We start from the raw sequence: 27,192 nt of genomic DNA on the forward strand, positions 1-27,192 counted from the left end.
GGGGGGGGGGGGGGGGCGGGGGGGCATTCAGGGTACACCAAACTTCTTACAAAACCCTCCCCAGACAGAAAAACTGTAGAGAGACCCTCTGTTGCCCTCCGATACAGTATTTCTGGTCTTCTACCTACAGAATTTGTGGGGGCAGGGCAACAAAATTTTATCTCTTAAAAAAAAACAAAAAAAACCCCAAAAAGCAGTACAAACTAAAAAGATGCTGAGCCTCAATTGATGAACCCTGTGTGATATCTCACTTCAAATGAAATTGGTTAAGGTTATCCCTCTGGTAAAAAAAATCAAATCAAATTTCACTATTAGACAAAAACACAAGTGTGCAGGCACACAAACGCACGCACGACCACACACACACATACCCCTACTCGTACCTACACACACTCACTCTCACTCATACTCGATAAGCTTGTTACATAGAACCCGTTCCATAAAAAGTTATAGAGGCTCATAGAGTGCTGTACAAACACAGCTACAAACGCACTGACTTTTGGTATTCTTCAAAAATATAAAACTTAAAACATAGGCAGAACGGGTGACGTTTCTATGGCCTAATAAAAAATTGGGGAATGCCCTGGGTCTGGCTGTTTGCCATTACCGTCACCCTAAATGTACCCCTCAGTTACAGGCCAATTCCACATCCCAGAGATCCCTGCTCCACTATTCCACCAATCAGAAAGGGGCAGAGTAAGGCTAACATTAACAGTGGACCCTAGCCAGCAAGGTTAAGGTCCGAGGTTAGGGTTCAAGGGAAGGGGGTCATAACAGTGGCGGGTAAATCCATGGGTTTGTTTGGCTAAAGAGGGACAGAATGCCTCAAAGACATACAGCAGCTTCAGGTGGGAGTGTAAATGTTCTAACAACGTTTTTTTACAAGAAGTTCCTCAGTGACATCGTTGCAATTTAGATATTTAGGTGCTTAGAGAAAGGGCAACGATACAACTGTTTAGAGGCCATCTTCAAAAAAAAAAAAAAAAGAAAGAAAGAAAATTAGCTTTCTTGTTTTTCGGCTCTTGGTCTGCTGTTGTATTTCTTTACATTTTTAGTTGTGTTTGTGTGTGTGTTTTTTTTTTTTTTATATAAATTTGTTGTATGTTCCCTTTGAAAATAGCACACCAACCTTCCATGTTCGGGTTATCGGGTTTCGTGTCAGTCAGGTTTTTTTTGTTTGTTTTTTTTCTTCCATGATGGCTCCAAAGAGAGAGAGAGAGAGAGAAAGAGAGAGAGGAGTGTGATAAATCCCAGTCCCCTCCCCCACCTCTTCCCCTCTCGTCCATAGGAGAGAGGTCACACCCAGGAGCAGGCCAAATCAGCCGTCATCAGGTGTGGAGTCTTCGGGGAACTCGTCGGAGGAGCCACTCTTGTGAATGCGTCCGTCACTTCGCATACTGTGGAAGGTCTTCTTAAAGGCCTCCATCATGGAATGAGCCAGCTTTTTGGCCTCCAGTTTACTCTCACACTCCACGGCATGGCAGTCCATCTGGAAGGTGAGGTCGTCGTTGATCTGACGGTAGATCCAGGCGAACACGTTGGGGCTCACCTCGTGGTCAGCCGTGCAGTACGCAATGCGTGCCACCTGGTAGGTGTCCATGGAGACTGTCGTTTCCCCTCGTCCATCCAGGTGGTGCAACCTTACCTGGAACGGACGGATTTCCAGGATGGCGTTGCTAGCACTGGCATCACTCTGGGCAGAGGCTCGCCGCATGTCCCATAATCCCACCACGGCAGACTCTGTGCAACCTGACAGGAACTGTGTGCCAGGGATAGTGACTTTTCCAAGGTACGTCACCTAAAGAGAGGTCACACAAACAAAACCAGAGGATTAGTGCTGGTAAAAGGAACAAGGGTAAGAGGGGAACAGTGTCTCTTCCTTTGTTACACATGACTAAAACAGCTGCCTCTTGCCCCCATACAGAACACAAAGCTCAGTTTGTCCAGTCATCTGTAATAAAACGTGATGAGATACTACACTAAACAACAGAAGTAAAATCCATAACACAGAGGCTTCTCAAGAGGCACACAAGTAGACACATCTAATGATCTTGCATACTGAAGGGATAAAAAAAAACAAAAAAAAACACCCAATCACAAAGCCATGAGGCACATCCACTGTTCAGCTCTAAGAGTCAAAGTGCCAGAGTGCATCAGTCTCCATTCAAATCTACTAGATGAATGACTCTTCACTAAATTATCTGACATCACTGAGCTATAAATTTTCTGTTCTCTCAATGGAACCCAAATTATATACAAGTAAGGGCTCCTTAACTTCCAATTAAAATCCAAACCCCTCTGCATCATGTTCACTATGTCAGAACATTTCAACAAAATCATCCTGGGACAAAACTGGATGCTCGCATCACTAAAACACAATGCAAGTTAGCCATCAGAAGTGCATCCATCGCTCATTATGACAAACAGATAACATGATATTACTATGGTAGTAATATTGTATTACACAGTGCACTGTGGTACTCTGAAGTGGGGTAAAGGTGGTACATGTTACAACTATCATGGGATTTTAGTTTCTACTGTGAACTGTAAAATGAACTGAAATGACTAGGGTACTGTGATGCTATATCATTCCACTAGTATGATACCAATATTTTAATTTATTCCATGGTCATTTTCTGGATTAAGGGAAAATATCTTAAAAAGAACAACTATTTTGCCAATGTACGAACACCTTACTATGGTATGTTTGTAGTACAACTCAACCGTATTATGCTAGCTACTAAAGATACACAACTAGTAGTCAGAGGTGAACAAAGTAAACAACTCCATTACTTGAGTAAAAGTACAGATACTCCTGGTCAAATATAACTCCAATACAAGTGAAAGTTTTTCAGTCAAATTTTACTTGAGTTAAAGTACTTGCGGAGCACTTGCTTTTAAAAATACTTAGGTATTCAAAAGTACTTTTTAATGTCAACACATTGTTGTATAGTTGCCACAATGCATTTACAGAGCCTAATGACTCTGAAACAACCTACTGAATGCACTGACTTGCTTGTAGAACCTGTAGAATAAAAAGCTTGTGGAACATGCTACAAAGCCTATAGAAACCCAGCTGAATTGACAAAAGGACAGCCACTATCGTTTCGATTTTTTTATTTATTTAAGGCAGTGTTCTGACACAGCTCTGGCAGTGTGTGTGTGTGTGTGTGTGTGTTCTGTTAATCAGAAATAATTATAGTTTTTTTTTATCATTATTATCTCTTTCATCATCATCATCATGATTAAGCAAGTATACAAGTTCAGTGGTTAAAAAAGTAGAAATGAGAAACTGACCATGAAACATTTAGTGATAGTTTTTACATATATTTCTGAAAGGACTTTAGTCAGTAACGTTAACTCGGCATTTTCGCTAGCTATTAGTATGCGTCAGCAGTGGATTAACACAGGACCCGGTGTTTCCAGCTGTTTTCCAAGCTAACTGGAACCCATACGCTTTCACGCACTGTCTCAACATCAGCAGTTGTAGTCTGCCTCTGTCACCAGATTCGTCACACATTCACAAACATATTATTCACGATTTTCAAGTCGCATCTCATATCTACTGTGGCGAACAAGATTTAATTGTTTAAGTGAGCAGTGAGCACCACATCACATCCACCTTCAAAAAAAGTTAGGCAAACACAGCGCATGAACGTGTACAGGAACCAGTTAGCTTGAAAACCAGTTGAGACATCACATCGGTCCCAATATGTAAAAAAACACGTAAAAATACATAATACATAAAAATCCAGTGCAGCACGCATTTTGAACTTGACCGACAGCGTAGGAGTAGTTTACTGTGGTTGGTTTTTCTCCGGTGACAAACACAATATGGCCTATTGCATTTTAGAAAAGAAAAGAAAATTTGTTCGCTGACTTCAAAGCTGTGCTTCAAAGTAATGAGTAACAAGAACTTTCATAGAAATGTAGTGGAGTCAAAAGTACAATATTTGTATTTCAAATGTAGTGGAGTAAAAGTCAGAAGTTTCCAGAAAAATTGATACTCAAGTAAAGTACAGATACTCAAAAAATGTACCTAAGTACAGTACTCAAGTAAATACTTCGGGACTGTCCACCTCTGCAAGTAGTAACATTTCAAACATGTAATAACATTTGAAACCTTCCTATACACGGCATTGTTCAGGTCCACAAAACCTAATGTAAATGCGGTGAAAGTGTATACCTGGCCGTAATTCACTGATAGAAAAAAAATAGCACATATTTGACAAGCAAAAGGCAATGTCATAGTGCACAATGTACGCGAGTTGTTGTTGACTTTTTTTGTTCAACTTTAATCTCCATTGCACTTCGTACAACACACATAAACCACGACGTCGGGTTGGTGTGAAACAGGTGACACACTTGACTTGTCGGAGTATAATTTTTGGTGCTTTGACAAAGTGAACAGTTGAGTTTTTATTTCTTATACAAGGTTTAAAATGTGATAGACATTTCATTTATGCTCATTTCATATTTTTAATATAAAGTCCTGCCCAGTCCAGAGTCATCTCCATTTTCCAGAATATTGTGACATCACCTGAAGGAACCCATTTCTGACCCTATTATGACCTCACCAATAATGTCCATACATATTCCATACAACATTTGTATTATCTCATATCAACCAATACAACGAGAGCGTCCAACGTTTTCTGCGAGTAATACGAACTCTGAATTTTCAATCACCTGCATACCGCAACAATCACGCCGGAATTAAGGTAAGGGGAGCATGCAATCCACTTAATGGAATGATAATACTACTTCAATTTAAACACAAAATTCAAATTTTAAACTCATAAAAATACCGTTACTTTTAATAGTTTCGTCGCATCTGGAATAGAATGGATTCCTTGTACAAGTTTGCTATTTCTGCTTGTCAGCCACTCACAGCTGGAGGTATTTTTCATTATTATTACTAAACATAATTACTAATAAATCTCAAATTCTAACATTTAAGCAAGTCACTTGTTTGCCAAATAATGAGATATATCATTACTGAAACAACTCTATTCTGAGATACTATTTCTATCAGTTCTTTCAAAAAATGATATTACATGTGTATTTTCAAATTATCTTGATCTGTACATCGCGCCTTGCAAAAATAAAAAGAGTTGCAAATACTGCAAATTGTTGAACTTAAAAGTATCTCCTAACCTTTTGGGCTAGATTTAAAGAGGTCTGACCAAATCAGTCTACCCATTTCAACAGATGAGCCAAGCTGCCCACTCAACACCTGCTCAGTGGCCCACCACCAGACAGGAGAGGACCTGGGCACAGTTCTGCCATCGTGCCGGACCAAATGTCAACTTTATCAGCACTTTATGCAGTCCATCCAGGTCTTCCACCCGCTTGGTGCCAAGACTGCAACAGTCCAACGCCAACAAGGGAGAGCAACGTGTGGGAAAACCTCAATCTCCCATAAAGCCAACTCTGCTCCACAGGGGAGAACCAGAATCCCTCCAGTGATGTCACACCAGGGCAGCGGTGTGCGTCCACGGCTCTCCAAGAATGTTCTTAAGAGAAGCGCTGAGGACGTTCACTGTCCATCTTGGAGAGCTGCTGAGGGGTTCCACACAAAACATCACCAGCCACGTTCTCCCCCTAAATACCATCCCTACCTCCCGACGCGTGGCCCTTCCACCTGCCCGACAGTGTCCACACCCATCTGTCCTGGGCAGAGGGAAGAAAGGGAGGCCCTAAAGAGGAAGGCTCAGAGAGAGCGGGAGCAGAGAGCCAGGGTCACAAAGATGGGTCTGGACTGTACCATCCTGTCCGACAAGCTGAGGGAGCTGGAGGACCCATACATACGGTCCCTGAGCCGGTTTTAATCAGCGGGCCAGGAACTGCAACCTTCAACAGCTATGTGTTGAGATCTGACAGAAATCAATTCTTTTTGAGAGAAATAAATTGTCAAAAATGAACCTTTTTGTCTATTTTGTCTGTGTTGGTTTTCAGCACCCCTGAGGGTCAGCGATTGAAAAGTTTAAAACTCAGAACTTAGTCTATACTGATATATAGGCTACTGGATGTATGGATACATAAGATCAAGCATGGCTCAGTCTCAAACAGTTTGAAGACTAAGTCATGGCCCCTCAATTATATCAACTGAAGGAGGGTGGTAGGTATTGCCTGGTGTGCAGTGAAAGACACAAACTCACAGACACAGAGGCTTCCAAAGAGGCGCACAAACAGAACCAACTAATGTTCTTGCACAATGAAGGGATAAAAAAAACGACAAACAACACCAGACCACAAAGCTGTGAGGCACAGCCACTGTCCACCTCAAAGTAGCTTGTGAGACCAACTAGCATGGTTTCTGGACCCTACTATGACTTCATCAGTGATGTCTGCACATAACATACAATATTAGTGCTGTATTTTAAATCAACTTACACAACCAATATGCCCAAAGTTTTTCTTGTGACTGCATGTTTCCCAGCTTCTTGGTAGTTCTCGAGGTTTATGAAACTTGTGGACATTACAGAACATGAAAAGTGAAGCTTTTAAAGACTGTGACAGAGGCTAATCAAATTGAAGGAGGTTTGACAGGAGTGAATGGTTAAAAAAATTCATAGATAATGCTGAAAACCTAACCTGGCTTTAGGCTATGCATGTTAAAGCTCCATTCCAGGTAGTACTGAGTGCTTCGGTTTCAAGTGAGAAGTGAGGATATATGAAGCAAGAAACCATTTATATAAAATAATTAGGTGGTATAACTGTCATGATGAATAGACTTTCACTTATTTATCTGACATTTCTACGTTGCACATTTGCTGTTGTTATGATGGAACCCTCCTTACGCTAACAAGAGCTACTTGGCTAGGTTCAAGCTAATAGTACAGATGTCGGCTTGGAAGGGGGGGCTACACACATCGTAAAAAGAGCGCGTTTACTGAAAATCCAAAACCTCTGTATTATGGTCACTGTGAAGACTTGGTATGGCTTATCACAATCTCTGTCATATTAGAACATTTGAAGAAAAAAAGGAGGCTAGTTACGCGATGCCTACAAGCATAACTGCACAAATTAGCCATCTTGAGTCCACCCCTTGCTCACCCTTACAAAAATCCAACATGGCAAGTGTATGCAGTGTCTTGAGACCGTATATGATGCAACTGCCATAATTTTATTTGCACCGTTTACGTTGACTGAGAAATTACCGTAAAAGCAGTATGGTACTGTGAGCGTACATTTTTCCATCTAAATATTTATTTCTCAACCATGATCAAAGAAAACTGTCTTTGTATTTTATAAAGAAAAAAATGTTATGTATGGAAGCCTAAGATACCAGGAATTTACATTTAATTTAGATTCCATTTTCTCGTGATATCGTGTTATTTTCCCTTTGTTTTCTCGAGATCTCGACTTAATTTATGTCATTATCAAGAAATAACGAGACGAGATAACGACATAATTCATTCGAAGAGAACCTCACTAGAAAGGTGCAGGTCAGTCACAAGATGTAACATGTTATCACGCGAAAACAGAGCCTAGTTAAATGTAAATTCGTGGCATCTTAGGGCTTCCATACTTAACAAAATACACGTTGCCGACGTTATTTCTCTTGTACCACTAAAACTGTATTATGCTAGCTCCTAAGCGCGCCTTAGTCAGGTACTTTGTCGTTGAGAGGCAGCTACCAGCAGTATCTGTTCTTAAATTTACACAGCAGTCTGCCAAAACAAAAGTCTGGCACATTCAATCAGCGATGTTTTGTAACAATGGGCAAAAAGTTCAATATAGAGGCATATCACTGATGTGCAAGCTAGAACCCCCCAGCTTAAATTTCTCTCAAGTTCTTAATGTTTCCTAAACTGATTAATTGATAACCCCGAAATTATATCTGTTTTATAAACCGGCATTTTCATTTTAAGGTTCAAGTCCCTGTTGCGTTAACGCAATTGCCAACGTTAATTCTCTTGTACCACTGAAACTGTATTATGCTAGCTCCTAAAGCGCGCCTTAGTCAGGCACTTTGCCTATTAAGAGAGGCAGCTACCAGCTGTATCTAAATCAATTGATACTGATAAATTGATAGTCCTGAAATTATACCTATTTTATAAATCGACATTGTCATTTTATGGTTCAACTGCCGTCCCAACTCCCTGTTGTACGGGTGAACCCTTGCTACACACGGTACCAGTTCGAGTTCAGACACAATAATGAATACGCTTGCAGTGTAGGCCGATATGTGATCCACTGATAGAAGAAACCTTGTGTCTACATGGATTCCGTACACAAAAGTCGATGTCTTACTGCACGATGTCTTAGAGTTAATTTGCTTTTTTGTTTTTATCTCCGTTCGGACTTCGTAAAACACACGATTTGACAAAGTGAACAGCTGAGCTTCTGTTACACAAGATCTAAAATATGCAAACGGTTTGACGACACTGATGTTCGTTGTCAAAGCACGCGACCTTACGACAGATTCACTAAAAGTATTCAGCCGAAAACAATATATTTCATGTTGCACATTTGATTTATGCTCATTTCATGAATGTTGTTTTCCTCTGTCCAGAGTCATCTCCATTGGGGGTTTCCAGAACATTATGACATCACGCGAAAGAACGCCTGTTCGCACCCTACTATGACCTCATTAATAATGTCCATAAATATTCCATACAACATTTGTACCATGTCGTATCAAACTACACACCGAGAGCGTCCAACGTTTTCTGCGAGTTGTCACGAAGACTGTGATTTAAATCAGAAGATAACCTACATACCAAACTATTCTCCAGCATCAAGGTAAAGAAAGTATTTAAGTAACTTAGTTGACTGATAATACTACTTCAATTTAAACACAAAATTTTATTTTCTGAACTCATGAAGAATGTTGTTATTTTTAGTAGCTTAATCGTGCCTGGAAAGGAATGGATCTCTTATACAAGATCACAAATCCTGCGTATCAGCCATTCACAGCTGCAGGTATTTCCTGTTATTACTACTGAGAATATTGATTTTACCATCAGTTTACTATCAGTTCTAAAAGATCATTTGTAAGATTTATAACTAACTAACATTTGAAGTTAAAGAAGTCACTTGTTTGCCACAGGATGAAAAAAATATTTATGAAACACTTCATGAGCTATTATTTCTATCAATTCTTGCAGACCTAAATTATACATTTATTTTTGAATTATCTTAATCTGCACATCTCTCATTGCTACAATAAAAAAAACAGTGGCAGAGACTGAAAATTATAGAGTAGATGAGTATTTCTTACCCCTTTTTAGCTAGTTTTACCAAATCAGTCGATCATTTCAACAGATGAGCCAAGCTGCCCACTCAATACCTGCTCAGTGGCCCAGCACCAGACAGGAGAGGACCTGGGCACAGTTCTGCCATTGTGCCGGACCAAATGTCAACTTTATCAGCACTTTATGCAGTCCATCCAGGTCTTCCACCCGCTTGGTGCCAAGACTGCAAAAGTGCAATGCCAACAAGGGAGAGCAACGTGTGGGAAAACCTCAATCTCCCATAAAGCCAACTCTGCTCCACAGGGGAGAACCAGAATCCCTCCAGTGATGTCACACCAGGGCAGCGGTGTGCGTCCACGGCTCTCCAAGAATGTTCTTAAGAGAAGCGCTGAGGACGTTCACTGTCCATCTTGGAGAGCTGCTGAGGGGTTCCACACAAAACATCACCAGCCACATTCTCCCCCTAAATACCATCCCTACCTCCCGACGCGTGGCCCTTCCACCTGCCCGACAGTGTCCACACCCATCTGTCCTGGGCAGAGGGAAGAAAGGGAGGCCCTAAAGAGGAAGGCTCAGAGAGAGCGGGAGCAGAGAGCCAGGGTCACAAAGATGGGTCTGGACTGTACCATCCTGTCCGACAAGCTGAGGGAGCTGGAGGACCCATACATACGGTTCCTGAGCCAGTTTTAATCAGCGAGCAAGGAACCAGAACCTTCAACAGCTGTCAAGACCCAACACAAATCAAATCAGTTCTTTTTGATATAAATAATTTTTTTCAAAATTTAACCCTTTTCTCCATGTTACCTGTACTTGTTTGCTACACGTCTAAACTCCAGAGGCTGAGGAATGTTTAACATAGGAATTTCATCCAGACTGATGTAAAATGGATGTATAGAGGAGGCTTGATCTGGTAGATAGTGTAATAAGGCATGCATTTTGCATTTTTCTCAAGAGTGCACCCCTGACAGCTTCACCATGTCTTCTTTTTGGCCTCTTTGTGGAGCACAGTAAACTGCTATGGTAGTATTATTGTGCTACTTACCTTGTAATACTGTAGCAGGGTCTAATAATGCTACATGTGTCCAGTACCATGGTATTTTTCTGTATATCAGAGAGAGAGAGAAAGACCTGGAAAGGGAGAGTGCAATCTATCAACCATCTAATGAAATACAGCCCTAGTGTTCTAGCCTGTTTCATTATATGTTTCATATAATGACCATGTGTGAGTTTTAGCCCTTTAATCAACAGTTCTGTGACTGTCCTGAATGTCGTGGTCTACTGTCTGATTCAAAAATGTTCTTCTGTTAGCACCACCGCCAGCTCAGAAACCAGAAAAAAGGGTGAAAATTAAGACACAGTAAGACACAAAGAGACAGATCAGACTGGATGGGAACGAGACTGAGCACTGAGACAGTGTAAAACACACTGAGCACTGAGACAGTGTAAAACACACCGAGAGAGTAAGAAGGGGCAGCTGGTGTTGTTTTCAAGAGAAAAATTGTGAATACAAAAAAACACTGTCAGTCTTTTTGTTTTTGTCTTGCAAAGGCTTTGTTTAGTCTGAAACCACAAGAGCTAAATATGGCATGTCTGTTCTCCTCTCTTCTCATGCTCCGTTCAACTCTTACTCTACTCAGCTTTAGTGAGGCTACTCCTGGTCCACAAATCAGAATCCATTTTCTGTTCCGCAGAAATGCACTTCTGAAACACTATAACAGGCCTTACAGTATAATTTTTCTTTTAGGAAGTGGAAGAGGTGAAGAAATTATAATGTCGAGACAGTCATGAGTCAAGCTGCGATAAACCACAAGGCAAATGCAGAACATTTCTGGTCTCCTCTCTGGTTAAACGCCACCCCTATCTGTTCAAAAACCAGCTATTTTGGTCTAATACAACAGAACATGACCACAAACATTAATGTTTCAGGGGCCCATACAAATACATTTCTAGGATGTAGGGTGTGGGTTCTTGGTGTTAGCAGACCACTGAGGTGGTGGTGGGGTGGTTAGGTGGTAAGGGGCAGAGGGGGAAACCTAGGCAAGTCACAGGTAAATCTGTATACTTTGGAAATGGCATGTGAACACACATCTAACAGTCTAACAATATAAACTCTGCGTGTGTGTGCATCAATCACGTGTTAAACAAGGATGAGTATGTGTGTGCTCTAGTGCATCCTCTAATGTAACTCCAGTCCTCTAGGATCACAGCCTCTATTGGTTTTTGACTTGACCATGCATTAACCCACCTGACTTCACTAATTAGATACCCTCTTTAGTTCTGTATGTTGTGTGGTTATGCAAAAATTATATGGTTCATGGATTGAGCACATCTCTGTAGATATTATGGTTCCTGAGCACTGAAGTTCAGAATGTCTAATTCACAAACATGGATGACTAATTTCTCTAAAATGAAACCTCTAATCTCCTAAGTAGTGCTAATGACAATACCCAGAAGTGTAGGGGCAATATGAGGTAATGTTAGGAGGGGAGTAAAAGTTAAAACCACTGTTCTACAGTCAGTCCAGCTTACAGCAACTGTGTAGTGAATAGCAGATTTTTTTTTAACCTCAGCTCTGGTAAGTAAAAAGCCCCTCCCCCCCTATGGAATATGTATTCTGAGTGAAATTCCTCACTATTTGCGCCTCTGATCATTTACAATAACGTTAATTATAATTTTCTTTTTATTGTAATGTGCATGTATGCTTTAACTGAGCAGATGATTGTAACAGCTTTAATGATATCATGAACTGAGTAACTATTTTATATAACCACAAAGCAATTGAGGAGTCCATACTCAGACCATAAATAATATACAGGAACTTATGGATCCAGGTAAACAAATCAAGTGGGTCTAATCTAGGCCTCTAGTCCTCCCTGAATGAGAACCTGTTTTTCTTATATCGAAGTGCTTGGGTGTTGATCTAAAAAAGGTCAGAGCAGTTTGTTGTCATTTTGCAGTTGTCATGTGGTTCTTTTTCTGCTGAAACAGCATGTTCAAGTGACAGTCTGGAAACTGAGGACCTTCCTGCTTTCTTCAAACCCTGCCATTGTGGCAGTACTTTGATTTGCTGTCATATACAACAACAGAAATCTTGTAGTCAATTTCTTGATGAAGAACCTTGAAAGATACTGATGTTTATATTTCTTCGACTCACTGTCACAGAGAAGAGCCTTAAAATAACTCTTGCTCAAGTTTTATTTTCTTACACTCATTTTCTAAAAGGAGAGACTTAAAAGATACTGAAATTTTTTTGTTTTTATTCCTTTTTTTGAAGAGTTTTGTTGCTGTTTGTATTAATATTAATTTTTGTGTGAAATTAGTTTATCTTTAAAAAAAAAGAAAAACTTCTGTAAAGTTATGAGTTGGTTCAAGTTTCTTTCAACCCAAACCATGATACAAACTGAACCAAGGCCCAAAAACTGAGGTCGAACCAAACCGTGAAAAGGGTAAGCCGTTACATCTCTAAATGTCAGTATGCCAAAAGTAGTTTTCCAGTACCATTTGACTACAAAGATTCCATCGTGATAAACTAATTACTGCCCCCAACACAGATTTGTTCTCCACCAAACACAACAACAACAAAAAAAAAAACAAAGGAAAAACTGAAGTAGGGGGAAAATGCCACCCAAGCACATACCCAGTCCGTCTCCAATTACTGTTAATATGTATTACAAACTGAAAGAGGGGATGCCCAAATCTAAAATTACATACAAGAAATGAAAAATGGTCACTCATTTTTATACAACAATTAAATGAAGAAACAGTACGACTAAATGAACAAATAGCTGACCAGGAATTATTAAGGCCATGAGTTATTCATCAGAATATTCCATAGCTATTGAACAAATAACCCTGAGATGTTGGCACTTGTTGGACCTGTGTTGTCAATGTATGAAGGCCTCTCTTGGCACATACTGACGTAGAGCTCAACCTGCTACTAGCTCTTACTCATGCAAATTTCAAATCGCTGTGTCCCATGCTCACAGAGTTGAGAAACCGCACAATGGTTTGTGTCAGTGTGAGTACATGGGTAAAATATGGTACACATGAAGTGTCCCAGGTGCACTTATCATAGCAGTTGCTGAACACGTGGCATACACTGAGCACAAAGTTGTAGAGAGCTAAACACTCTCTCTCTCTCTCTCTCTCTCTCTCTCTGAGATGAATCATGACTGTGTGCAGATAGAGGAAATGCCAGTAATGTCTGTTCTCCTCTGAAGATGATTTACTTCAGAGAGAAAGAGAAAAAGAGAGAGAGAGAAGGAGTTCTGGAGACTGGAATGTTGAAACACATGGAGCTAAACAGGGAGACTGGCCTTGATCCTCTGTCCTGGATCAGAAAAAAAAAAAATCTGTGTAAATCATAATCTGAAGGTATCCATGGCTTAGTCATACACATATAAGTGGCCGGCGAAGGGATGTATTGTACAAAGCCTCCATAATCAGACAGTGGATCTGTGATTTTAATTTAATATGCTAAAATATTGGCATTACTAATGTTCCAAACCTATCAAAATACAAGTAGAGGAATAAGACAGAGAATGTGTGTGTGCGCGCGCATGCGTGTGCGTGTGTGTCTGAGACCAGATTATGAATATCTCTCAGAGGAACTCCTACAGACAGACTGTTCTCTCTGTCTCCACAGCACCCAGACGCCATCCAGGCGTACGCCACATATCACACAGGAGAGAATGTGGAGAGTCCAACCCAGCACCACAGTTACTTTTCCAGAGCATGCTCTCTCTCTCTCTCTCTCTCTCTCTCTCAAGCACAAACACACACACACACACACGCACGTGCACACAAGCCTTTATTCATATCCTAGTGGGGAATTGCCATTGACTCCCATTATCCTGTAACTAAAGAATACTAACCTATCCATAACCCTAACCTTAATCAAGGAAATGTTTTGACACTTTTTGTTTTATGAATAACAACAATATAGTTTAGAAAAATGTTGTTCTCCTAGTGGGGACATGCATTTTGGTCCCCACAAGGCAATTTTGTCAGATTATGCTATCTTACTGGGGAATTTTGGTTCCCAGAAAGATACAAATACATGGTACACACACACACACACACACTCTCTCTCTCACACACTTTAACATCTACTCTATACCCAACCTATAGACCTGAACAAAACTCACACTACTGACAGCATCTTTATCTAAAGACAAACACTAAGTCTCCCTATAGTCTCTTCTATAGCGTGTCTCTATCGAGTTTGGCTGTAACTACTACCAGAACCACAGACCTATTTGATTTTTCTTGTCTGTCCTCAAAGCCCCTTTCTCTTTCTCCCTCTCCCTTTCCCTGCTAATTGCTAACAGTGTGCTGTGGTCACTGAGGATGAATGGGAGCATATTGGTTCCGTGTGAATGGAGCTTCATAGAGTAAAAGAAGAAAGAAAGAAAGCAGAGAGAGAGAGAGCGAGAAAGAGAGAGAGGGGAAAGAGAGAGAGAGACAGTGGCAGAAAGAGCCACAGTGGCAGGAAAATACTCAGCTACAGCCAGGCCATTTAAGGTAGGACTTATCACAGCAGACGACTGGTCAAGTTTTGACACAAAGCGGAATTTCGCAATCGCTCAGACTTGAGGACCAATGCCAGGTATTCTCACAAACAAGCACACAGGCACTCACGCATGCACGGAGCCTCTTGTGTGTAATGACAAACATGTGACCACGACTACAAGTGTTAACAACAATAAAGAGTCTCTCTCTCTGTCTTTGGCTCTCTCATCTGTTTTTTTTTTTTTTTTTTGCTTCAACATTTCTGCGTTTTGACTTTGCAGTCAGTAGCCAGAGCACAGAGACGAAGAGAAAGACAGAGGTTCTTTATGGTATGTCCCCTCTCATTAGAGCATTCTTTTCCAGACTGGTGACATTAGCAGTTTTTTTTTTCTTTTTCTACTGACCACTAGGGAGCAACCAGCCAAGCTGAGCAGTCGGCAATGCCAGGTTGGAAATCCCATATCCGCATAACTCCACAAGTGAATTCCCAGCAGGCTGGGCATTCCACAGGAGCTTCTTAACATTATTACCATTTACTGAAAAGCTTTGCTCAGTGGTCACGTAACAAAAGAACATGTGGACAGGTAGAGGGTGGAAATGGGATGTCAGCATTGATGACATTTGAGGTGTGTGCGTGTGTGTGTGTGGGGAGGCTGCGTTTGGTGAGGAAGAAAGAGTATGTGTATTCATGTAATGGTGACACACAGAGCAGAGTGTGTATAAGCTGTGAGCTTATTTCTGGGCTCTATAATGAAGGCATTCATAACTAGGATATGTACACACATGCATCTACCACACACCTCAGCAAGTCTAAATGGTCTAAGGCACCTGGCTGTCAGAACTGACAGAAGAGTTAGAGTGACAAGGCAGAGAGAGAGAGAGAGAGTCAGAGAGAAGAAAGAGTAGCTGGGATTGCGGTATACACTCTAACCAAAGTCTACTCCAGATCAAAGAAAGGCCAACTGTGGAGAAGGCCATGCGGCTCTGCAGAGATTAATGTATAAACCACTCTAACACACGCACACACACATACACACATGCAATCAGTTAACCAAAAATTGCTGGCAGTATCCTTCAAGCTTCACTCACATCCGTCTTCATCTGGAAACCACTGATGAAATGATGGCTCCCTCTCTCTCTCTCACATACACACACACACACTCTCTAGCTCTCTCTCTCTCCCTCCCTCCCTGCCTGCCTCCCTCCCTCCCTCCAAACAACGAGATGTTTGCTGATTACAGGGAAGGGTGAATACAACAACAAAAAAAAAAGCTTTTTGAACTGTAGGTATGGAACACAGTCCAATGCACAGTCTGAAAAACACACAGGCCAGCGTTTCAAACACAAACACACACACACACACACAGATGGTCTACGTGTAACAGTGGTGTTATCCAGATGGTTTTATTATCAGTGTTCTCTAAGAGCAGCACACCCGCTCCTTTACTCACCCACACAGCATGATGAGTGTCCATGGCAACGCCGTACCGACAGGCTTTGTAGAAGCACTGAGTACTGGTGAAACCTCAGTAGGTGACCAGATTTGTGCTTCACTTTGACTATATGTAATGTCATTGTCTTTGTTATTCTGTCAAAAAGCCTTTGTTACATCAGTCTCCCAAATGCCAACTATCTATCTCCCGCCATACTGTTGAAAAGCACAATCTAATAAGACATTTTAACAAAATAAAACAAACAAACAAGAAAAGACAACTTGCATTTTACACATTGCTTAAATTTTCTCTAATTCAAAGGACAATTCCTATTTTACTTTTACATACACGCTTTCAAATTAATGCTTTTTTTCTCCCTCCCAGTTTAGTCATGGCTAATTACCCATCATAATAAAGGCTATTATAGAACTGGACCGAACCGAAACCCAGACCAGCCAAATCTTCAAATCAGTTCCTGTCTTAATGAGAGAATGCCAAGAATGTGGTCTAGGTTGTGGCACACTTTAGACCCTCTGTGTGTGTGTGTGTGTGTGTTAGTGCAGGGCTGCTTTTGGCAGAGGCACAGTGATGGTGGTGCTAGTGGAGATGTGGGTGGGTATACAGGGGCAAAGAGCTCAAAATACAGCCATTGTTTACCAAAAGGATCACTGTCAAAAGTAAGAGTATAAAAAATATTTCACGTTCCTGCCTCAGCAGTAGTATGGACAGCCTAGCACATATAAATAATCTCATGCATGCATGGACATACACACACACACACACACACACACATACACACAGACACTGAGGTATTAGGTTGGATGTGAGTTAAATACCCAATACCGCTATAGAGCTTCTGAAAACAAAAAATGAGAGAACATTTTTGTTTCTTTATGCCCGTTCCATTCACTTTTGGCCAGTATTCACCACTAAATGCATGTTAAAGTATCCATGGCAACAAAGCTCCACTCAGGCTCTGTTACCTTGGAAGGAGCAGTATTTGAGGAGTGTGTGTGGGTGTATGTGAGTGGGAGTGCGTGTGTACAAGTGTAGTGCAAAGATAATAACAGAGTGAGACATTAACACTGAAGCAAACACATATACCTCACTCATAGACAGACAAACAGACAAACACACACACACACACAACCCTCGCAGTATACATCTATTTAACACTACAAACCCTGTAACCATAGCAATTCTGGTTTCATAAGAAGAGTTTTGCATATCAAATACAAACACACAAAACATTAGCCTTGAAAGGTCTTATCATGACAATGTTATTTTGTTAGGGTCATATACATAAACTCTGAACTAATCTGCTTATAATGCCCCACTAAGATTGTACACTGAATTACATAACAGTGGTCACACTTTTGAAGACTTTCCAATGTTTCTGTCACACCATTAAACATCGGTGGTGTGATTCCAGCAAGCCTTATGCCTTATTTTTCTAACTTATAGCGGAACGTGGTGATAAAAGAACAGTTCTAGGTCTTTGAGAGTTGCATACCTTGTATCCCATGTGTGTTCGGTTCTTCAACAGCGTCGTGGTGGAACACAGCTCAATGGCTTCTGGCTCATGGAATATTACCGTGGGCAGGGGCTCTTTGCGGAGCGTCAGAACGTTGAGTTTAGTTTTCAGCATTGTCTGGAAATGCTGCGAAGAAGAGAAAAGGAGGCTTGGGTCAGTCGGAGTAACAAACGCATCAGGATCTGATTGTGTGTGTCAGTCCTGCTTCCTTTGATCTGGAGCAGAATTTGGGATCAGAATGAGCCACAATCCTAGCTACACACATTCTCTCTCTTGCTTTCCCTTCATGTCTGTCTCTCTCTCCCGAAGCACGACAGCAGGCCTTACCAAATCTGCCTGACCTGAGGTTCTAAAGAGCAGAACGACGAGAGAGACAGAGAAAGAGCGAGAGAGAAAGAAAGAAAGAAAGAAAGAGAGTGGGAGAGTGCCAAACACCAGCCCTCACACGTGTTTCTGCTCAGTCTTGCGAAACCCAGAGATGGCTGCTTTTTTTTTTAGAGGAGAGTGAGGGGTTGTTGGGGGGGACTGAACAAAACTTCCTCAAATCACTGAAGACATATTGGAATGCTTGGCGTTTGAGGACATTCCAGAGCCTGGTCCAGGGGAGAAGTTTCATCGAGAAAAGCTTAGTGAAGATGCGCATCTAATCCTCCACCCATATACCCACGGGCACATAAACGCTGACGCACTAATAGACATTGTGTCCCTAAAAGAATGCACCCATAAGACCTGCTGGCCATGCCACACATCATATGACTTTGATTTGTTCACAGCGGGGGTGAGCAGCTTTAAATGACACAGACGCATCAGTGATTAATATCTTTTCCATATCTTTTCAGGAATGCTGAAGTCAGAGATTTCATTAAACGTTTGTTTAGAGAGCGGTGAGAGGAGACAGGGACAGAAAGACTCATAAAAAAAGAAGGGGCGGGAGGATGGAAAAGAGAGAGAGAGAGAGAGAGAGAGATGGCTCAGGAGGTAAAGAACAGGAATAAGAGGAAGCAGAGTGAAAGGAAAGAAAGGAAGCAAAAGCTGAGGGCCAGGGCCACATGTGCATAAACCTACACTGACCCTTCATCAGCACTTTAGGGCTTCATGAACAAGAACTACATTCCTGTGGTTAAAGAAAGAGAGAAAGAAAGAAAGAAAGAAAGAAAGAAAGAAAGAGAAATGGGGGGGAGTGTCTGTCTTACGCTCCACAGGAGGGGCAGCAACACCGTGGAATAAAGCTGGAATTCTATTCACAATATTTTCATTGCATTTGACTTTATTCCACAGTCAGGATGTTAAAAAAACATCAAGGACTCCAGTTACCTCTGTTATTGATTCTATTTATGTCTTCGTCTGAAGAGGAAAGGGGGCTTTTTCCATGAAAGAGCTATGGGGGCGAGGGGAGGGGGGTGTAAAATTTGGCTCGATTCACATTTTTTCTACAATACTGCATTGTCCCAACAACACGTTGCTCCCAACGCTGACGCCTGAGACCATGCTCAGGACAAGTACACGCTGCTTGGACTTATAGTCCTGGGAATGGCACAGTCTGTTCTCCGAAAAATGACACAACTTTTTTCCCCCTTCAGCGTCGGGAGATAAATTTCATTCTCCGATGGAGCCTGCCGCTCTGAGTCAGCCTGACGGCCCGAGAGCATCCTGTTAATGCAGTGGCATATTTCACTCGTGACGAGCACACACTTTAACCAGAGCTCAGCGAACAGAGAGGAGTCCACACTTCTGGTAGAAAGAAGAGAGAGAGAGAGAGACAGAGAGAGAGAGAGAGAGAGAGAAAGAGAGAGAGAAAGAGAGAGAGAGAGTTGGAGGGAAACAACTTAGGCCTTATGTCTTGAGAATCTATACTTGCAATGGAGGGCAGTAATAGAAGGTTAGTCTCCTCAAGTGGAGAATAAATACACACAAATATCCCAACACACAGACATACTTACACACATAAACAGAGGACTACTGTATGTTCTGTGCTTCCAGGACAGAGAAAAATTCAGTTTGAGGGTTTCTGTGGAAGTCATTCAGTCTGAGTACACAGACAGGGTGAGACTGAATATGTGTGTGTGTGAGAACGGATTTTGAGTGTGTGTGTCAGTGATGTGTTTAACAGTCCACAAGGAAAGCATAACAAGAGTCTCCCGGGATGTTGACGAGAGAGAGAGAGAGAGAGAGAGAGAGACTTAGGAATTCATTGAGCCTTGCTGAAACTAGGTGAAATTCTCCAGCTTATTTACACACACACACACACACACACACACACACACAGCTTCAGAGAAGATGAAAGCCCAGAGTGGAGTTGAATAGGTGGTGTTTGCAAGCAGGGTAGGAGAAAGTGGTCTGTGACTGCTATCAACTCATCTCTGTCTGGCACGCACACACACACACACATACACACACACTCACACTTTCTCTGTCTGCGGTTCACCCTGAGACAGACAGCCCAGCTGCCAGATTTCAAAAGGTAGGGCATACAAACTCTCATGCCCTTATCCAACAGGTAGGGCATATAGAATCTCATGCCATTATCCATCTTATCCAGCACAACTGCACGCTCTAATCCAGAGCAGAGAGAATACTCAGCCACTCACAGACTTAGTACACATCAGTCATATGACTCCGGGGGTAGGCCGGACACAGACACAGCCCCTGCCTGAAACTTTACAAGAAGCCACAATGTATTTCACAAGACCCAGACTTGGGGAGGGCAGATCAGGGCAGATGTGTAGGAGGTCCTGTGCTTTGATTGGTTGAGATGTCCACAGGGAATACGGCAGTCAGTCTTCTGATTGGTGGAGAGATGGTGTAGGATGTTGTCAGAGACAATACCAAACCTCAAAAGGCGAGGGTGGCATGTCCAGGCTCTCTGGAAAACTTCAGTGAAAAACAGGCGACGCTGACGCAAAAGACCACATAGTTAAGGCCCACCCCCACACCCCCCTCTCCCCCAAACACACTCGCACATAAATAAACACAACCACAGCCAATCACACCAAAGAACTTAGTCCTGGTGCACAGCATCCACACAATTACTTACTCTCATTAAGGTCAAATGTAGCCACACTTACTCTCCAATCTGATTATACTGGGTGAAGTCAGGCTTGATTCCACAGAACTCTGGCGCACGGGACACACACGCACACAGAGGGAGAGAGAAAGAGAGAGAGAGAGAGAGAGAGAGAGAGAGAGAGAGAGGCAGAGAGAACAAGTAGTAGTTCATTCCATTAGCCCTGTTGGACAGTGTTATTGAGTTGTGGTCCAATCACGCTGACCACTGGTGTATATCTGTGCTAAACTCAACTCTCTCTGCCATCAAAAACAGCTGATATATAGCATCATTCTTGGAAGACTGGATATGTAACCAAACACACATTTGTGGTCATGGGAATTAATCTTTTCATGGAAGTTCAGCAGCAGATACTCCACCATCTGAATGTTTCAATGGGCCATTGTGTGCCAAATCCCTCCACCATCTCTTCTCACCAAAGGTTCAACTCCACTTCCCATCTACACCGACTGCACTTTAAGGTTTGGAAATTGAAGCTGTAATGAATGCACTTGGAAACATGAGTTAGACAAAAATCACTTGTACAATTATATTCCTCAACTGCACTGACACTGAAAAGTCACTGAACTAAGCATTTGCACAACCAAAGCCCTGAACACCCAACTGTTGGTATGACCGTAAACCCATTCCCCATCCCTCAACCCCTGGCCTTCTGAACGCTCTCTCTCTCTCTGGTCAGTCCAACAGTTTCACTTATGTTACTTTTCAGAAGTCAGAAATTACACTGAAACATCCTCTGTTAAGTGGGTTGGTGTGAATGGTTGGTATTATACAAATGTGTCAGTCAGGATCACTTCCCTTCCACAGTTTATGCTGCTCTGATGTAGATCCTGCTGTGCTTTAACTCCAAATAAGGTGTAGAGCATAAAAAGCATCGTTTGGCAGGACTTTTTTTCCTGAGGACTTCCTGAGGCAGCAATGCACTTATAGCAGGTTGAGAATGAACTGCGAATGAATGCGAAAAAATGAATGAATAAGGGAGATAGAGGCACAATATTTGTCCATGGTTTGTGGCTCAAAACTAGGCCTGTGTGAGAAATTAAAACTATAAAACAGATGCAGTCAACATTATTACTCATAGTTCAAGCTATTTCTAGCCACTGTCCCATCTGCTCCAACATTACTCTGGCCTGAGTGCCCAAACGCGTAGTTGTGCAGGTCAGATTTTTTTCCCCTTGCAGACAGAAAATTTGGCTCAGTCAAGGGGTTTTTTTTTGTTTTGTTTTGTTTTCCTGGTGTTTCTTAATTTGTGTTGTTTTGGAGAAACTGAAATACTCGTTTAGGGAAGTGCATGTGCAAAAATTGCTGAAGCGAGATTTTTCTGAACAAACAGAGAGAGCAAAAAAGCAGAAGCATGGGCAGAGAGAGAGAGAGAGAGACAGAGAGAGAGATGTTCGTGGGTAAAACTGCTTCATGTGAGTGAGCCACAGCTCTGTTGTGAAATCTGTTAAAATTGCTGATTTGCCTGCGTGGAATCAGGGAGAACAGAATATAAAAAGAAAATGAGAGGATGTGGTTAAGAGAGGGCAGGAAAGGGGAGGGATGGAGGAGATGGACTGTGTGGAACTTGCCATTGTGACAGACAAGTAGTTTACTTTTGGACAAGAGCGTCTAAACAGATGTGACAGATAGTCTACATGTAGCAGGTAAGTATATTTTGTAAAGAACTGAAGTACCAGCCATTTATGTGAATCTAGGCTTTCAAACACTTACACAAAACAAATTCATCTTTCTCTCAAACACAATTTACTTTTGCTGTAGTTCTCCGTCATTTCCAATCTACTAGACACTTTCAATAACACCATAGCAACAGCACTAAAATATCCCCGTGGCTACATGCGGTTACTGTAAACACAGTCCACGGGAACAAAGAAAAAGGTGCATCCACAAGGTTCCGGAACACAGAGAACGGACATCAACACAGCCAAAGAAGTGAAACTGCACCACCTGTTACCATGGTTACAGAACAGAAAGAGACTGATGATCACCATGGTTACGGTGCAGCGAGGAAAGCGAACATGCGCCAGTGCGGTACGAAAGCAGAACAACTGAGAGTCAATGTATCCGAGCGATGAGGACAGACTAGGCCTCCATTTCACTGGATGATTACAGCATTTAATAAAACACAGAGATAAATTATATAATAAATTAACCATTTTCATAAATGAGGAATATGAAACATACTGAGAGCAGGTCCTTTCTACATGGTTATAGTTCCTATACTCAGTTAACAATCCTATCTTCTGTAGTGTTACATAAGAGAATGCTAGACATGGGCAGCTGGCAAAGATTTCAGCCATCATAGCTAAAGGAAGAGATCTCAAAAGCCTCTGAAAGAGGAGTGATTGTTGGGCTGCGTTTGGCAGTAGCTTCTGTGATGAAGACAGCTCAATTCGGTAATGTTTCAGTAGGAACAGCGGTTACTGTGACAGCGACATGGACGGCTGGGGGAAAAACATCAAGGAGGGCGATATTGCATACTCCTCAGTCATGAAGTCTATACACTGGTTCATTCTACAGACAAGCAAATCTGAAACGACCAAGAGTAAATATGAATCTAGGAGTGTAAGCAGACACCTTCATCAACAACATCAAAGAGAGGAATGCTGTGGTAAGACCAAAGTGCATAAACTCATTTTTACACCTAAAAATGCACGTTTGCAAATAAACCGCTGTAAAGAACAGGCTCTAGTCTACTCAGCAGTGGAAAAAAAAAGTCATATGGTCAGATGAGTCATCGTTCACCCAGTTCTCAATATGCAAGACAAGTGTATGTGTGATGCACAACTAAATAATACTATGGGCCTGACTGCTTGCTTCCTTCTGTGAAGCATTCTGGCACCTCTGTTATGGTGTGGGATTGCATTTTCCTGGCACGATCTGGCTTCACTCAATGCGTTAGACTACAAAATAAACATCAGTAAACACAAACCCGTTTCGTTCCATGCTGTGGTGGAACATTTCTATCTTTCTGGGACTGGTCTCTTCTGGGATGAAAACAAGTCCATGCACAGGGCATGAGTGGTCACTGAGAAGAGTAAACCATATTCCCTGGCCATATCCATCACCGGATGTCGGTTTCTCGGAACAATGCCGGGTAGAATCGGGAGCAGTGTCCAAGGCAGCACTTTCCTCCACCAACAACAAAACAGCAAGTGATGGAATTTCTCTTTCAAGAGCAGTGTCACATTCTTCTGAAAGAGTCCCAGACACATGCAGAATATACACTATGGCTCTCACTGATACTGCTCTGGCCGCTCATGATGCCCTACACCCTGATTAGAACATTTAACGCTGGTGTTTCCTCTACTTTCAGTGTTCTCTAAACACACACACACACACACACACACACATACACACACACACACACACAGAGTTGATGGTTCACATTCCTACCATTACTTTAAACTGCACTAACACGGAACTGCCTTTATTATGGCATGATAAACGGCCCTCGGAGAGAGAAATCATCTGGGGGGCGCTCAAAAACGCTCACAGAATTACATATAGCCTCACAGTAACACGTACAGGCAGCCTTGTGACTGAAGTCCTGAGACATCAGACAGAGCATGTGTACAGATGCTCAAAAGAGCCAGGGAATTTACACAGTTTCTGCGTATCTGTGACAGAACCAGAAAGATCCAAATCCAGCACAGACGAGTTCAGAGCTAGAACTCCATCAACCAAGAGCTCTTTAACAAATCCTCACAACTTACACATACTTTTAACCCATCCATGTTCTACTGAACTGAACACAGTGTGAACCAAACCTAATCTGGGATAATTAAAAGACAGAATACCAAAAACTTGACCGGCCACAGATCAATGAAAAGCAGGAAAGGAGTCCTTTGTGTCACTGCTAATGATAAAAAGAGATGCTGGTTATAACACAGTGTTCTATAACAGTTCTATTACATCTACTATTACATTACTCTCTCATGCCTGTCTGAAATATGTGGGGGGGGGCTTGTGAGAAAAAGGTACATCCACAATCATTCAGAACATGGAGGCTTTGGCCTGGAAATGTACAACAAGTAGGAAAAACTGTTCCTAATCGTACTCATCCGTCTGGTTGTTTCTCACAGTGAGACTAACCTGCTGCTGTACATGAGACATCAGTGCAGTCCAACCCTGCTAACTGGTTAGTTTTTAGTTGTGCCCCTCAGCCAGTTTGACTGCTTCTCTGTACTTGAGGAGAATTCAGTTATATCAGCGCTGCTTCGATGAAATCAACGCATCAGCTAATCATAAAGCTAAACCTGCATGGTCTGTGACCTGAGATCCTTAAAGAGTGAATAGGGAGACGCTAATTCAAGAGAGCTCATTCACAGCTTGGTTGGTTTTTTCATTTGATTAACTTTTGATGGTGACAAAATGTGTTTGAATATGCAAACACTTTGACCCATAACGCAGAAAAAATGACGTATTCCACTAATGACAAACTTAATAATACATGTCTTATACAGGTCCATAACTTGTGTCCTTTACTAGTACTATAATTCATGCCAATAAAATATTACAACATTATGAGTATTGCATGTAAATATGCGTATTATGGAATGTAGAATGCAACTGATTGATACTGTGGATTAAGATTCAACAAAATGGTTTGGCTTTGAAACTTAAGTTATTTCTTCAAATAATGGTATTTCGCGGCAAAGTATGTGGTTGGATCAAATCTAAAATCATCGTTCCAAAAGTTTACTACGCGACTCAGTCTTTCAATCGCTTTGCCAAAGCGCTGCAAGAGGGATTGTGCAAGTTCATTTGGCAAGCCGTGTACTCGACATCTGGAGAGCATTACGAACGGTGGAGACGTGAAGCCAGCTCCGTTGCGCGGCTTGCCCTGCACCCCTAGAGATCAAAATACGTGTCATTAACAATTTTTCCCACTTCCAAAGTGGTAAGAAAAGCAGGTAAATGACTGTCCCCTTGGGAGATTATCTTGACCGCAGTTTGCCTAGAATAATGGCGATTAAACTCAATGGAAAAACGGTGACAAATATGAACCTCTCCAAAGAATGCAGTCTTCCCCTAACCCGAGACACACACAGCTTGTCAACAGATGTGGTATCAGTTTCTTTAACGTTAGTACAATGCCGCAAACTGGGATAGAGCCCCAAAAGCAGGTCAAAGGCGAGTTCTCCACACAAGAGGCGTTTGTTCATGGACAGTCGGCTTCAACGGTCTGAAGGCCATCTCTGTAGATCATACCGAAGCACACAGTATCATCTGGTGATAAAGTACTACCTACGCTTGCGTAACGCAAAAGTGCGCTGTAAAACGTAGCACCAGTTGGGTAAGGGGCTAGAGGGTGGCAGCAAATTTGGAGATTGGACAAAAGCCATCCATAACTCACTTATCTGGCTTTGTATCACAGACTGTGAATAAGTTCCCAATGACTATGAGAAGGATAGCGGTCAGAAAGCGTGAAAACAAATATCTTTGATTTATAACGGAAAGCCGGAGAAGGTAACGTTAGCAAGGTAACCAGCTAACTAGCTAGCACTAGCATCCATCTGTTTGCAAGGTTAACCTACGTACGTTCGCAAAGATTGTGACAAATTGAACAACCGATTCTCAAAACATTTAGCAAATGAGTATAATAGAGCCAGGGCAAAGAACAACATTACTTATATTACCTGCAATCTTTCTGTCGCAGGCTGCCACATTTTAGAAAAATGGTAAGGTTTGCCAAGTGAGTTGAACAGCTGGGTATTCGATAATGTGTAGTCCCGCTAACATCTGCTCGCTAACGGCGCTTTTCGCTTCTTCGTCTCTCCTCCAGCAATCCCGAGAAAACAGACAGTGAATTCCAATGGTGCGCGAGGACGAAGCTCCGCCTGGAAGAACACACGGACCTCTTTTTCCCTCCTCCTCTCTCCTGCTGTCCTCTCCTCCTCCTCCTCCTCCTTTACGGCACCGGCCTGTAGAGGGAGTTGGCGAAACAGATGTGCACTGAAAAATCGGCACCACTTGAAATATCGTCTGTGTGCCTCGAACCTTTGAAGTTAAGGGCGTCTGACATTATGCAGCTTATGCTTTCCTATAAAACATGTGGTGGTATCATAACAAATGTATTACAACAAATGAGTCATGAGAAATCTCCTTCGTCTAATATATAACGTTGAGAATTTCGGAATAACACTGGTGTCATGGCCAGTACATAGGGCCTGAGACAAAGCCCACTCTGATAAGCCCCTCAGATTTTCCAAAGACTGTAATAAGTTTAGATGAATCTGTCAGTTTGTTTTTTGTTTTATCAGGAAGCCTATATGAACATAAACCAAAAATTGTTTAGCCAGACAGTCTTGTATTTTGCTTTTTGTTGTTTTGTCATCTATCTGTCTCTCCCTCTCTCTCTCTGCACGGAGTACAACAGAGGTGTGACTGAAAGTGCTACAGAGGCCAAACAGCGGATGCTGATCCTCTGGAACTTAACAGAGA

At 42.0% G+C, this 27,192-nt stretch overlaps 1 protein-coding gene across 1 annotated transcript; it reads right to left on the reverse strand.

Annotated features, from left to right (window-relative positions):
* Nucleotides 1–26,537, reverse strand: pid1 (phosphotyrosine interaction domain containing 1). Its single transcript, XM_030766716.1, has 3 exons — nt 26,388–26,537; nt 17,661–17,807; nt 1–1,798 (listed from the first exon to the last, which is right to left on the reverse strand). Exons 1-3 carry the CDS (start codon nt 26,415–26,417, stop codon nt 1,319–1,321), a joined length of 657 nt encoding a protein of 218 aa, XP_030622576.1. The 5' UTR covers nt 26,418–26,537; the 3' UTR covers nt 1–1,318.
* Nucleotides 26,538–27,192: the final 655 nt, after the last annotated feature.

The sequence above is a fragment of the Chanos chanos genome, chromosome 2 (assembly GCF_902362185.1).
Source record: "Chanos chanos chromosome 2, fChaCha1.1, whole genome shotgun sequence".
Classification (NCBI taxonomy): Eukaryota; Metazoa; Chordata; class Actinopteri; order Gonorynchiformes; family Chanidae; genus Chanos; species Chanos chanos.